Source organism: Marmota monax, unplaced genomic scaffold (assembly GCF_021218885.2).
Source record: "Marmota monax isolate L192 unplaced genomic scaffold, Marmota_monax_Labrador192_F-V1.1 WCK01_AAM20220418_F8-fsc00005, whole genome shotgun sequence".
NCBI lineage: Eukaryota > Metazoa > Chordata > Mammalia > Rodentia > Sciuridae > Marmota > Marmota monax.
In genome coordinates, this window is record NW_026692254.1 from 5,878,713 (window position 1) to 5,891,663 (window position 12,951).

Here is a 12,951-nt window from a genome sequence, read left to right on the forward strand (position 1 = left end):
GGAGAAGCATAGGGAAAAAAACATTACATTTATAAAGCAAAAGTAGGCTTATTAAGGATTTCAGAAATTTTATTCCTAATGGGTTTGAATCTCTCCATCTTCCATTTTCTTGCATGGGCAGAGCTCCCTTTGAAGTCTTTGGAAGCTTTCTGTAAGAAAAAAATATATATACACATGGGTGTGAGCTGAAAATTGAGCTCATTGTTTTGCCCTTTTAAAACGTATTTTTCAAAGATTTGCCTTTCATATTGCAGATGGGAGAGAGGATGTGCAATTTTACCTTGTGTAACATCTTTGCCTGAAAAGCTCAAAGTATTTGTAGACATTTTTAAATGAATAGTTCCCATGTTTGCCTGCTGAGGAAGGCAGAGGTTGGTATAATTTACTTCCATTTTATAACTGAGGAAACCGATGTTTAAGGAAAAGAGGCTCCGAATCTCAACCAGTAGCAGAGTTAAGGAAACAAGCCCAAACCTTACCACCAGACTAATGACACCCAGTCTGATGATCCCACCATTTGATTGGTACCTCCAAAAGAAATAGAAGAAAAGCACCACAGATATTGTCATGTTCCATTTTCATATGAACCTTGCATTTATTATGTGGGATCATTTGTATTTATTTTGACACATTTATAGTTTACTGGCCTCTTTGTATTTTAGTAGCTTCTGATTGGGACATATTATTGAAATTGACTTTCAATAATGCTATTGTGATCATTGTAACTCATTCTAAGTACTGTGAAGAAACCAAATCAGATGTGGAGATGTGGAATTCAGGCCTATATATGTCAGGTAAAGTTATATATGGTCAATTTCTATAGACATAGAACAGGTAACGAATATGTATAAAATTCAAAATTATGTACCTTGAGGTCTCTTAATAAATGTAGGTGAGTTATAGCATCAACTCAACCAAGTATGCATATCAACATCATTTTTACTAATAATGCCAAACTTAACCTCAAATACTTCTAAATCCCTTGTTTGGTCATTTAAGGAACTGAAAAAGAATCAACTAAAATAATCATGGATATTAGAAATTGCATCACACCCTTTAAAACGGACTCAAGAAATGCAAAGCTAGCATATCTAATCTTTTACCATTTATTGAATGCCCCAAATGTATGCCAGGATGTGTTCAGATACAATAAAACAAAGATGTAACTCCTGACCTCCAGGAACAAGAAAGTCCACTGAAGTGTGGCTGACAAAATAAATAGATATAAGTGACCAAACACTACCACAGATGGCTCATCATGCACATGTACAGTCTTCTGTTCTCAAAAACCCAATGGAAATTACAGATAAAGAGGTTAAAACTTGGGCTGGGGTTGTGGCTGAGCGGTAGAGCATTTACCTAGCATGCGTGAGGCACTGGGTTTGATTCTCAGCACCACATACAAATAAATAAAATAAAGTCCATCAACAACTAAAAAAATATTTAAAAAGTACTTAAATGCCTTTTCACTTCTGTTTCCAACTTTCTCATCTCAACCCCTCTCCTCTCCCAACTGACCTTTACTGTCTCTTTTCCTGGGAAATCTCCCCTCCTAACAGGAGTGTCCCATATTATCACCTTCCTTTCCTATCTGAGGGATAGAAGGTAAGGTTTGCATGTATTTTAAACTCATTATAATCGTCCACATCAATTTTAAGGAACATTTTTCTTTTAACCTTAAAAGGTTAGCTTATACATCGAAATGCACGGCTTATTCCTTCTTACTGGGGTACACGTTGATCTCTGCATTGAAGATCATCCCTTTGTCATTAGAAAATAGAATCAGAAATGTCTGAAAAGAATATGGAAGAGGCTGATTGCTCATCCATGTTATCATTGCTATGGTATGTAGATAAATAGCTTATAGTCCCCTCTCTTCAATCTTTGAAACAATTCACTATTACAAGGCACATTCAATTTCTGTCTACAAAATATAAGTCAATAGATAGGATTTTTCTTTTTATTTCACCACTAAGAAACTCAGATCCCAGACAAGATCTCCCTATGCATGGAACTTTTTTTTTTGGGGGGGGGGGTAAATGTTTTTCTTTGCCATGAAAACCTGTAGTTTGAAGGAATATAAAGGAAGGAAACATTTTGCTTTTATTAAAAATAATGTGTATTTCCTGCTTATGGACAAAATTAACCAGCAGCAAAAGCCATCTTCATTTACCATTTGTCATTAAAAGGTTTCTGAGGTGGGAAGATTTCTTTTTTCTTTCTTTATTCTTTTTTTAAGGCATATAAAAATGATATCTAGGACCAAAAAAAATGTTTTCATTTTAGGTCAGACTATTTTATCATACCTGATGATAGATATGTTTTCAATTAAAATCCGTTGTAAAATTGGGTGTACTGTGCATCCTTGTGATGCCCGATCACTCTCCTGAGACACCCACCATCATTGGTACAGATCTCTAACTCTTGACACCCAGGGCCACTTTGTGTATTTAGCAGTTAGAAAGGTGATTTCTGAGGCCTGGCAGCTGTTGGTGTTAAAGCTATTGTGTAGGAAACAAAAGCCATTCTGTTCTGTTCCCCAGCCGCCTTTGTATCCTTGATACTGGAGCTGTTTCACAAATGAGGTATAATTCTTTACCAGGGAATTTCATTACTGCCCATGTTTCAACGTTAGCTTTGACAGCAGAGGAGAATGTCTGAACGCACCTCCTTATGGAAAGAATCTTGATTTCTGACCTCTGTTAAGATGCTTGCTTGCATTTAAAATCTGTGAATTAGACCTGCAATTAGATGCCATCCTAACAGCTCACACACTTCCTACCTTCCTCACTCTAAACCACCAAGCCCAAGGCTAGCTAGAGTGAATTTTCTGTCAGCCTACTTGTCTTGGAAACACTGGGACACCCACATAAACCAGTATAAGCTAGAGTCTTTGCACAATTCCTCATTGACCTGGGAAATCCTCATAGAGCTGATCAGAGCTGACGGTTATTTGAAAAACCTGAAATTTGCCATCCCAAAGGATATTCACTGTTTTCATTTAGAAAGTATCTTAGTCTAGGAAGTTTTCTGTTGCATGTTAAAATAAATAAATTGGCCTAAACAATAGAGGAAATGTAGGCTCCCTCATTCTCACCTTCCATCCCTCCCTCAGCTGTGCCTTTTGCTAGAGGTGAGTATATTACCCACTTCACTCTACCACATGACTTTCAACAGGCAATAGAAGCATTGCTTATTTTCAATTACCCTCTTAAATTTCTCCCTTTGCCATGGGAAGCTCATGCCCCAGCTCTCTCTCATCCAAAAAGAGAAAGGTGAGGTGGGTCTGGAAGTTTCATGGCAACCAGGCCCAGCCTACTTCCAGCTGACCCAGAGTTTTATGAGTGAGAATAAGTGACACTTATTTGCATTCTGGAGGGTTTGCTGTGCAGCACTATGATGGCAATGTCTGCTGATAACGTATTGTTCATATAACTGAAGAGTGCATGGGATTCAGGTAGGGTTTGGAAGGAATTCCTGCTCTATTTCTCTGATTCTCTTGAGCCCAGATGGTTTTTGACTTTGTGGCATGATGACTGTAGCCATTTCAGGCTTCACATCTGCAACCCCATACCATCTAGTGTGCAAGAGAGCAAGAGAGTTTTCTGCAATCATCATACAAAAATCCTGGGCTTCACTCTGCTTAGGCCAACCTAAATCATGTGTCCATCCTAGACCAATTATTGAGCAAGGAGGGTGGGATTCTCGACTTGGGCCCCTTCTTGAAGATGGGAGTGAATCCAATCTCTTCCCAGATATTTCCCAGGTATTTCAAAGGTGGGAGTAGGGATTGAGTCAGATTCTGAGAGGCACCAGGAACCTTGTTTTATATTCCTATTAAAAAGTAATTTGGGCTGGGGATGTGGCTCAAGTGGTAACATGCCTGCCTGGCATGTGCGGGGTGCTGGGTTCAATCCTCAGCACCACATAAAATAAATATATAAAGATGTCCACCAAAAACTGAAAAATAAATATTTAAAAAAATTCTCTCTCTCTCTCTCTCTCTCCCTCTCCTCTCTCTCTTAAAAAAAAGTAATTTGGCTGAAGATATTTTTCTATCTCCATGTGGCTAGAGAGAGGGGATTTATCCTCTCAAACTTAAATGCTACTTGGTAAATGGCAAAGCATTAGCCCACACCCATGCTACCTGAAGGTAGGTGGGAGCCCACTTAAAATAGTACTTTGCAAAATTAACTTATGGGCATCCCAACTCTTGGAATCTCAGGATTTTAAGAAAACAAAAAAAAGTTGGTTTGACCTACTAGGATTTAGAGACTTCTGACTTCTGTAAAATCTTTCTTTGTACATTTTAGTGCAGCCTCTTTAGGAAAGAAAATTGAACAACTAATCCAGGTAATTTTTGCAAACATGGACGTTAAAGGGATCACTAGTTACTTTCTGTGCTTCTGAGAGTCTTCTGTACTTTCAGATACCCTAAAACACTGAACAATCCTTCTCATTCAACAAATGTTTGTCATTCAAGAAGTAGTATTGATGGCCAACTGTCTACAAGGTATCATGTTAAGTAGTGTGAGGGATACAAAAATGAATAAAAGTTAATACTTGTCTTAAAGTACCCAACTAAAATAATTATCACTCAACAGTGTCAGAAAACCTTGATCAGGAAACCTTGGTCAGGAAAACGGTGAGACATTTCAAGGAACTGCAGAATCTTAGGAAGTGGCTTGGTTGTGTAATTGTAGGATTTTTTGCCTTGTTATCTCTAATCATTAAGCATTTCAGTTCTGCAGGAAACGTCTCTCCGCAATGAAACAATATCATCCAAATCAAGCACAATTTTTGTGTGTGTGTGTGTGTGTGTGTTAGGCATTAATATATTCTCCCATTAATTTCTTAAAAATACTTTCCCTATATTTTGCCTTGGCTGCCACATGGGCATTTTTAGGTTTGATTTGCCAGTGATATTCTCATTAAATGATTCCACATAATTACAATCTGGGGTTGCTGACTCAGCTACATTTTTCTCAATGTCTCTGTACTCTTTTCTTCTAGTTGAGTTATGCCTTGAACCACACAAACAGAAAACTAACGTTGGAACCTAAAATAACTGTCAATGCCAGGATTGTTGTGGTTGGTGCATCCACTGTGGGAATTTCCTTCCTAGAGACATTGATATTTTGGTGAGTTGTTTTTGTTATATTTACTTATTTATAACAGTTCTCTTCCTACACCTTAAGAGAGTCCCTTGACAGGACAGACTTGAGTATGTCTGTCACCACACAACTTTGCCTAGGTGGATTAGTGAATCGGGGGAATATCCTAACTTGGGGGGGGGGGTAGCAAACGATAGCCCCCAGGCCAAATCTGACTTGCCACCTGTTTTTGTGAATGAAACTTCATTGGAACACAGCCACTCTCATTTATTTAAGTGGTATATGTGGTCATTTTCATGCTACAGAGGTAGATTTGAGTAGCTACAACAAGACCATATATCCTACAATGCCTAAAATAGGTACTGCCTGTTTCCAGAAAAATGGTTTCTGGATCCCTTCTATATGAGTGTTTCCATTACTGTCCAGGTCATAAGAGCCACCTGGAACACCTGTTAAAGGTGCAGATTCTTGTTTTCTCCAATTTAAGGATGCTGATTCATAATGTGGTCGGTGGCGGGGGGGGGGCATGGGAGGATTAGATGAATTCTAGATATGGCAAAGGGGAGGGAAGAGAAGAGAGGGGGCATGGGAGTAGGAAAGGCGGTGGAATGAGATGGACATTATTACCCTAAGTACATGTATGAAGACACAAATGATGTGACTCTACTTTGTGTACAACCAGAAATATGAAAAACTGTGCTCTATTTGTGTAATATGAATTGTAATGCATTCTGCTGTCATATATAACAAATTACAATTTTAAAGAAAGATACAGATTCTCAGAATCAACACCAAACATGCAGAGTCAGAAACTCCTGGGAGGAGTCTGTAATCGGTTCTGAACAGGTACTCCAGATAATCAGGTTTGGGAGCTAGTTTTGACTTCATGCATCAAAAATTGGCATTCAAAAGTGGTGTGCTACCAAGGACCTCTCTTCCAACCAGTTAGTTTGGGTAAAACCCTTCAATGAAGATCAGAGTAAAACCCTTTAAGGAAGCTGGAGGCCTGCACATCTCTCCTGATGCTGTTCTCATTAACCCCATGGCACTAAATCAGCCTTCCTTTCAGAGCCCATTTTCCTGATAGGTGATTCCACAGAATTCCCAGCTTTTCCAATCTCTCTCCATCTGCTCATTGGATTTCAGCACCTCTTTATAAGGAAGATCCCTGGGTTCAAGTCCAAGAACTTGGGATCATGCCCTGGCATCGCTAGGACCTGACATGGAAACCTGGTGTGTGGCCTAACCTCTCTCAGACTCAATTTCCTCTTTTACTCTATTTTAAAGTGTAATTTAGTTATAATTGACACAGTAGTTGTACATATTTATGTGGTATATTATACACTTATATAATAATCAGATTTGGGTAATTGGCATATCTAATGAGAGCATTCAACATCCTCTCTACTATTTGGACATACACAATTAATTGTTGTCAACCATAGTTACTGAACCCTGCTATAGAACATTAGAAGTTGTTCCTTCTATTCAGCTGCACCCCTGTACATATTAACTATTCCTCGTTTACTCTTTCAGGTTCTCATAGATGTTTTTAAAGACTTTGAGAGACCACAGAACTCTGAATGTAAAAAGCCCAGTTTGGGGGCTGGCAGAGTACCTCAGGGGTAGGAACCCTGACCAAGCATGTACCAGGCCCTGGTTTCAATCCCCAGCACTGCGCGTGCACGTACACCCACACAAAGCCAATTTTCCCCCAAATCATTTACTCCAAATTACATGAGAAACTTTATCTACTATTCAAAACTACAGGTGCTCAGAGTTAAATGAGAGATGCAGCCCACCAAGTCAACAAAGTTAGGAGCCCAAGAATGATGGGTGGGGCCCATGGGAGGCTGGATAAGAAAAGGAATGAGAAAATGACCCCTCAGTGGCCCTATGTCTGGATAACCTGGAGATGAGCTAACCCCAAATGATGATTTTCTTCAGATGATTTTCCTCATTTGACATCATATTAACCAGATAAACAAAGAACTGAGTTGGTTGGTTGTTTTTTTTTTTTTTTTCCCCAGTTTCTAGCCAATTTGTTCAATTCTCTGGAACATATCCTTTGTTAAACAGAAATAAAGTACATATTGTTATTGAAGTTAGCAGTAGAGTTCATATGCTTAAATATTGTGGCCAGTTTGTGGCAATATTTCATTATAAGAATGAAATAATGAGAAGTAATGTGGCATATTTATTTTCCTGTGTGTACCATATTGTACCAAGGCTTGCTTGTTCTGTTGGGTACCTTCATCTAAGATTTCTGAGCAGCAAGTCTTATGCAACCACTGTTGAATGATGAATTATCAGGGTGGAGTTGTGAAATTATGGGAGTCAAGAAATGATTATAAACAGGTCTTCAATCTTAATTTGGCTTTATATTCAGTCATAAAATTTTATTTTAAATGATTACATTAAGATATACATCCCAATTCTCTTTTCATGGAATTGACTTAAATTTAATAAAGACAAATATAAATTTTGATATAAGTACCGGGTTGATTGAATTCCCCAATCTGAAAGACCTTTTTAAAGCATTCTAAAGTACTCATAATTCTTTATCATCATTACAGAGATTATGTACACTAAAAATAGACTGGTATCAGTTTACGGATCTGTAATCCTTAAGAGAGGAAATAGTTTCTCATTATTTTCTCTAATTATTTTAAATTAGCAATCACCATAGTAACCTACTGCATATTTTACTTCACCAGTTTAGTTGCCACTTAAGCTAAATTTTATACGTGATTTTAACTGGAATGAAATTGAAGAAGTAGTTTTCATCAAACGTTAGGTGAAATGAGTCCCAATGAGGACTAAATCCACATTTTGGAAGCAAGATTTTAAAAAATCACTCTCCTTGTACTTTTGAGCTGCATTATTAGACTCAGCAAGTAGATCGTAGTTTCTGGAAAAATCCATTTGAGACCCAGTGCAGTGACCTCTTTTTCCAGAAACTGGCATTTCTGTCATCTGGTGACACAACCGGCACATTCATTTTTCTTATATTATTTTCATGCAAGAAATTACAAAGTACATTTGGTCTTCTTTTCAAAGAACACCAAATGTAGTAGTCCTTGCATAAATCCATCCATCCTCAGTGTTAAGGTGCTTCCGAGAGAGCAGAAATGATTTGCTCCAAGTCTCAGCACCCAATACACAAGGAAGCAAACTCCATGCTGGGGGGATGGCAGGGGAATATGGAGGATGATGATTAGGACTTTAATTTTAAAGTACAACATTCTTTCTAGTCCTCAGGTGTCACTCATCCACAGTTACATCTGCTCAGATATGTCTTCTTGTCTTTGTCAGGCCTCCGAGTCACCCTGCATCCTGTCCTTACTAGGACTGGGCCTTTCTGGCCAGGTGACATGTATGGCACTTATTTGTCCAGAGACACACACCAGAGTCCCTATCTTCTATTTCCTCTCTGGGCCTGGGCCTGGCTCTGCCGACTCCTCTAGCACTGGGCCCAGTGGCCAGGGGTCTTGCTCTCAGATCTTTAGGCAATCTCCATCACCCCCAGGAAGGCCCCTGACTTCTGGTGCTTGAAGAAAGAAAGTTGTCATTCATGATGTGGGTGAGGCTCAGCTGGTTTGTTCCCTCCCCTTTGTCTCACACATCTGTCTTCTGAGGGTGCTGTGCAGAAACAACTTGGCAGAGAGCTAAGGAAGGGCTGCTGTGGGCTCCACCTGCCCAGGTGTCCCAGCCTTCTTTCCCATCACTTGCCCTACCAGGTCGTGAGCCTTTCAATGAGTCAGGAGCTGAGTTGGGGAAGGACAGTTCTCTTGAAGTGGGGAACACAGAGGAAGAAAACACTATCTCCCCCTTGATGTAGAAGCCAGTGAATTGGACAGGAAAAGACAGATCTTTACTGTGAATATGGGTGTACTTCATGATGCCTGAGACATTCAAGTGATGGACCTGACTTATTTAGAATTGCAGTTCTTGTGATTGATGAATGGTACCCATTGGCTGTCCTGGATCTCAGAGACAGAAAGTTTTTGCTTAGGCAGTCTGGGTGTTACATATGCATTATTCTTCTCAGCACTTCTTTTAATAAGACTTCTTAAAAAACCACACCCCTGGAAAAAAAATTAAAAAAAAAAAAAAAAAACAGAACTTAGCCTTGGCTATAAGCCCAGCTCTGCCATCAACCAGTGTGAAAGCATATGGCTCCAAGGGTGGCCTTGTCCTCATCTGTGCTGAGGAAGGTTTGCATCATAGGATCCTGAGGTCGTGCCAACCTAAAGGTGCTGCCACCTTAGGAACTTGACCAAACCTAGCAGAGGTCAAGAGTGAACTCCCTATTCTTTGATCAACAGCCACATCCCCAGGTGAGCTTATGTCATCTGCAGAGGCAGCACTGGTTCTGGAAGGAGAGCTTTTTAATGAAGTCTAAAAGCCTTTCCGAGGGAATAAGAGGTCTGTTTCCAGGCTGGGCAAAGTGGCACATGCCTGAAATCCCAGTGCCTTGGGAGACTGAGGCAGGAGGATCATGAGTTCAAATCCAGCCTCAGCAACTTAGCGAGACCCTGTCTCTAAATAAAATATAAACAAGGGCTGGGGATGTGGCTCAGTGGTGAAGTACCCCTGGGTTCAATCCCTGGTACCAAAGCAAAACAACAACAAAAAAAAAGAAAGAAAGAAAGAAAGAAAAAAGAAAAAACCGAACTACAGGATCCAGGTCTACGAACTTCTCTTTTGTTTCTACACTCTCCTTCCTCACTCTGTGGTATGTGGACCAGGTGCATTGGTATCACCTGGAAGCTCATTAGACATTCAGAACCTTAGTCCCAAACACGTACTTTTTCCCCATAACTATACAAAAGAATAGCTTCTTTATTATCTCTTAGGCACAAACTCACTGGGCTGAAGCAGCTTTTATTCTATTCTCTTCTAACACATGTGTCTCTATGGTTCTGTCTTACAGCATTTACTTCTAACTCTAGAGCAATTCCTTTTAATCCTTTATTTAAAAATCCTTCCTAATTCAATTCTTAAGAATCTCTTGCAGAGCCTGAAATGGCACTATAAAAATGCACAAATGAATCACGGGAAGACCGTGTCTGAAAGCAGCCCTGGGTGGTGCCCCCACGACCCTTTGTGTGACTGGAGAAATATATAATTTGATTCACAGGAAGTGCCGGTGGGCGTTGTAAACCCAAGCCCACATTGCCTTCCACTTCCATACCGAGGAAATTTTGCTCAAAAAAATGACCAAATAATCTCACCAAAGGTTGAAATCACGAATTTTCCCAACCTAGACTGTGGTCCCTCATCTGGTTGAGTGTACTGAGGTGCATAAGAATAGTTCGTAACTGGCCAGGCATGTTTTCAAAGCCCCGATTGCAGCCCAAAGCCCGAAACTCCTGTTATCTGGCTGCATGGTTCCGCACAATATCCGGCACAGCTGTGGGCACTGGCAGCAGCCCGCCTAGTGCTGGCGGCTTAATTAAGCTTTTTATCTTTACATTTGTCTGAGGACATTTGAAACCTTCAGCGTGGCCTGTCCTAATTAGGTGACTAATTAAATAGTCAGAGCTTCCTTGCTGATCTCAGAGCTAAACCCCCAGGAACAGGTTGGTGAATGTGACTGTCCTGTCCTGTGGGTCTCTGCCACATGAATTGAAGGGCTGTGTTCCCATTGACTGCCCTGTTTACACCAGGGTAAAAGCAGCTTGGTGGCAAGGATGGTGGCACACACATGCCCACTTTCCATGGAGCCCAGGGAGCAGGCAGCAACCCCAGGCAGGCTGCATCTTGCCGCAGTGTTGTGGGAGATCCTCAGGGACTGATGCAGAGGCCTGTCAGGTGGCTGGGGAGGGGGACCAGAGGTGGGAGGAGTATGTCAAGCACTGAGGCTCAGCCTCACCCTACAACTCCCACACCCCCAATAGAGTGACTTGACATTCTGCCATCAGAAAATAATGACCAGGAATATTCCCCGGTGTTGCTAATCACAACTGGGTTTCCTAATCTGATTCCAATATTTAAATATAATTAGTGTTAAATAAAAGTATATTCACTTAATGAAATTATCTACTTCTATTCCTATCAGAGTAACTTCACTCATAATACCTAAATTAGAACTCCCAGAACAAAAGAAAAGCAATTCTTTGGGGACGATGTTAAGCCTTCTTTGCAAAGAGGAGGTTGGCTTATTGTCTTTTTTTTTTTTTTGCACATGTGGGGGGGTGGTTCTTCGTGATTCTTTAGAATTAAGAATGTTAGGTAGGCATCTTTGTGGGCACAAGATGCAAACCAGGTGCCCAAAATTAAGCAGCATAATCTCCTACTTAGTGTTCATCATTTGCTATTGGATAATATTCAGTGATAACATTACTACCTGTCTTGGTCTGCATTCCTTCAAACCAAGCTGAAAACAAAGAATTTGGGTGCAAGTAGTTCAGTTTGGAGTACTCCTAAGGAACTGAGAGAATAGGATAGTGAGACAAGGAAGGAAGGATAGCCAAAAAGTAGTAGTAGTAGTAGTAGTAGTAGTAGTAGTAGTAGTAGTAGTAGTCGTATTAATAATAATAATAATAGTAAAGCATTTATCAGTGGGTCACCAATATGGGCAGAGGCTCCATCCTGAGAATGGTCCATCAGAGGGGTAAGGAAGCTGGGGTGTTCTTTAGCCACCAGTTCTTGCCCTGGTGATTAAATAGTCAGCCTGGGCTATTCTTCTGGCATGTTCTTCCAGCTTCCATGGTCAGAAAATGTCCTGTGCAGAGAGAGGCAGGAAAGCATTGATGGTATCATTTGCAGGTGAGCAGATGAGCCAAGGTAATGCAGGTGGGCCCAACAGCATCTGCTTGAACAAGTTTACTATCCCTTAGTTTCCCTGGTTTATTTCTTCTCTCTCATCAATAATCTCACAGTTAGCCTTTACCAAAGCATGTGGGCATAGACAGAAGTGGTTAAAAACAAATGAAGGTTATAGAAGAAGGTTGTGTCTAGAGGCTTTTGTGGCATTCTTACATTTGTAAAGAGAACCCCAGGTATGCTACACTACCAGAAACCTTTGCTAGTAAAAGATGGCATTTGGGGACTTTGTCTTGGCAAACAACAGTACTCTTTCTACTTTGGGAGAGAGGTATGGTTAGATCAGTAGTTTTCAAAATATAATCTGCAGACCAGCACCTTCAGCATTATCTGGGACCTATTTGAGGTATATATACTCAACAAGTCTTACCCTAGTAAAGACTGAATCAGAAACCTGGGGATGGAGCCCAGGGGTCTGTGCTTTCACACCTTAAAGGTCACTTAAGTCTGAGAACCATTGTGTTGGGGTGTAGGGGAGACAGTCAGTACTCTCCATGGCTAGTGGAGCCCTGGAGAATTATTCAATACCTATGAGCCCGTGCAATGGGGAAAACACCCCAGAATTCCTCTTCTGTACTAGTATGAAGGTTAAATTAGGTAACAGATGCAAAGTATCTATCAAAATGCCTACCACTTAATACTTGGCACCAACCACTAATTTGCATGAATAGATCCCTGGTGGGAGCTGAGCATTGACTTTCAAAGGAGGGAAATGACTTGAGGTGATAGAGTTTTCTCAGTGTGGAAGATGCTTTCCTCTAAAGATTGGAGGTGAGTCAGAGTTGTTTCCAGACAAGGATTGCATCTGACCCTTTGTGAGACATTCCCCTGAAGTTTTATTAAAATAGCTACCATTTCTGTTTTAACATCTAGAGGACCAAGCAAATAACCCAACATTCTGTGGTATTTCTGTTTTGCAAAACTTCTTGACTTTAGAGAAAATCAGATGGACCACTTCCCTGTTAACTGTTGACCCAAACTAAGGAATGCCCAGAGCCCTGTGAAC

The 12,951-nt window shown here is 40.4% G+C and overlaps 1 protein-coding gene across 3 annotated transcripts in view; it reads left to right on the plus strand.

Annotated features, from left to right (window-relative positions):
- Positions 1-12,951, plus strand: part of Cfap61 (cilia and flagella associated protein 61) — a 273,395-nt gene that overhangs the window by 138,307 nt on the left and 122,137 nt on the right. For all 3 annotated transcript variants that reach the window (XM_046434983.2, XM_046434992.2, XM_058576462.1), the window contains one exon: positions 5,014-5,141. In XM_046434983.2, coding sequence (XP_046290939.1) covers positions 5,014-5,141 — 128 coding nt within the window. The remainder of the gene's footprint in view (positions 1-5,013; positions 5,142-12,951) is intronic.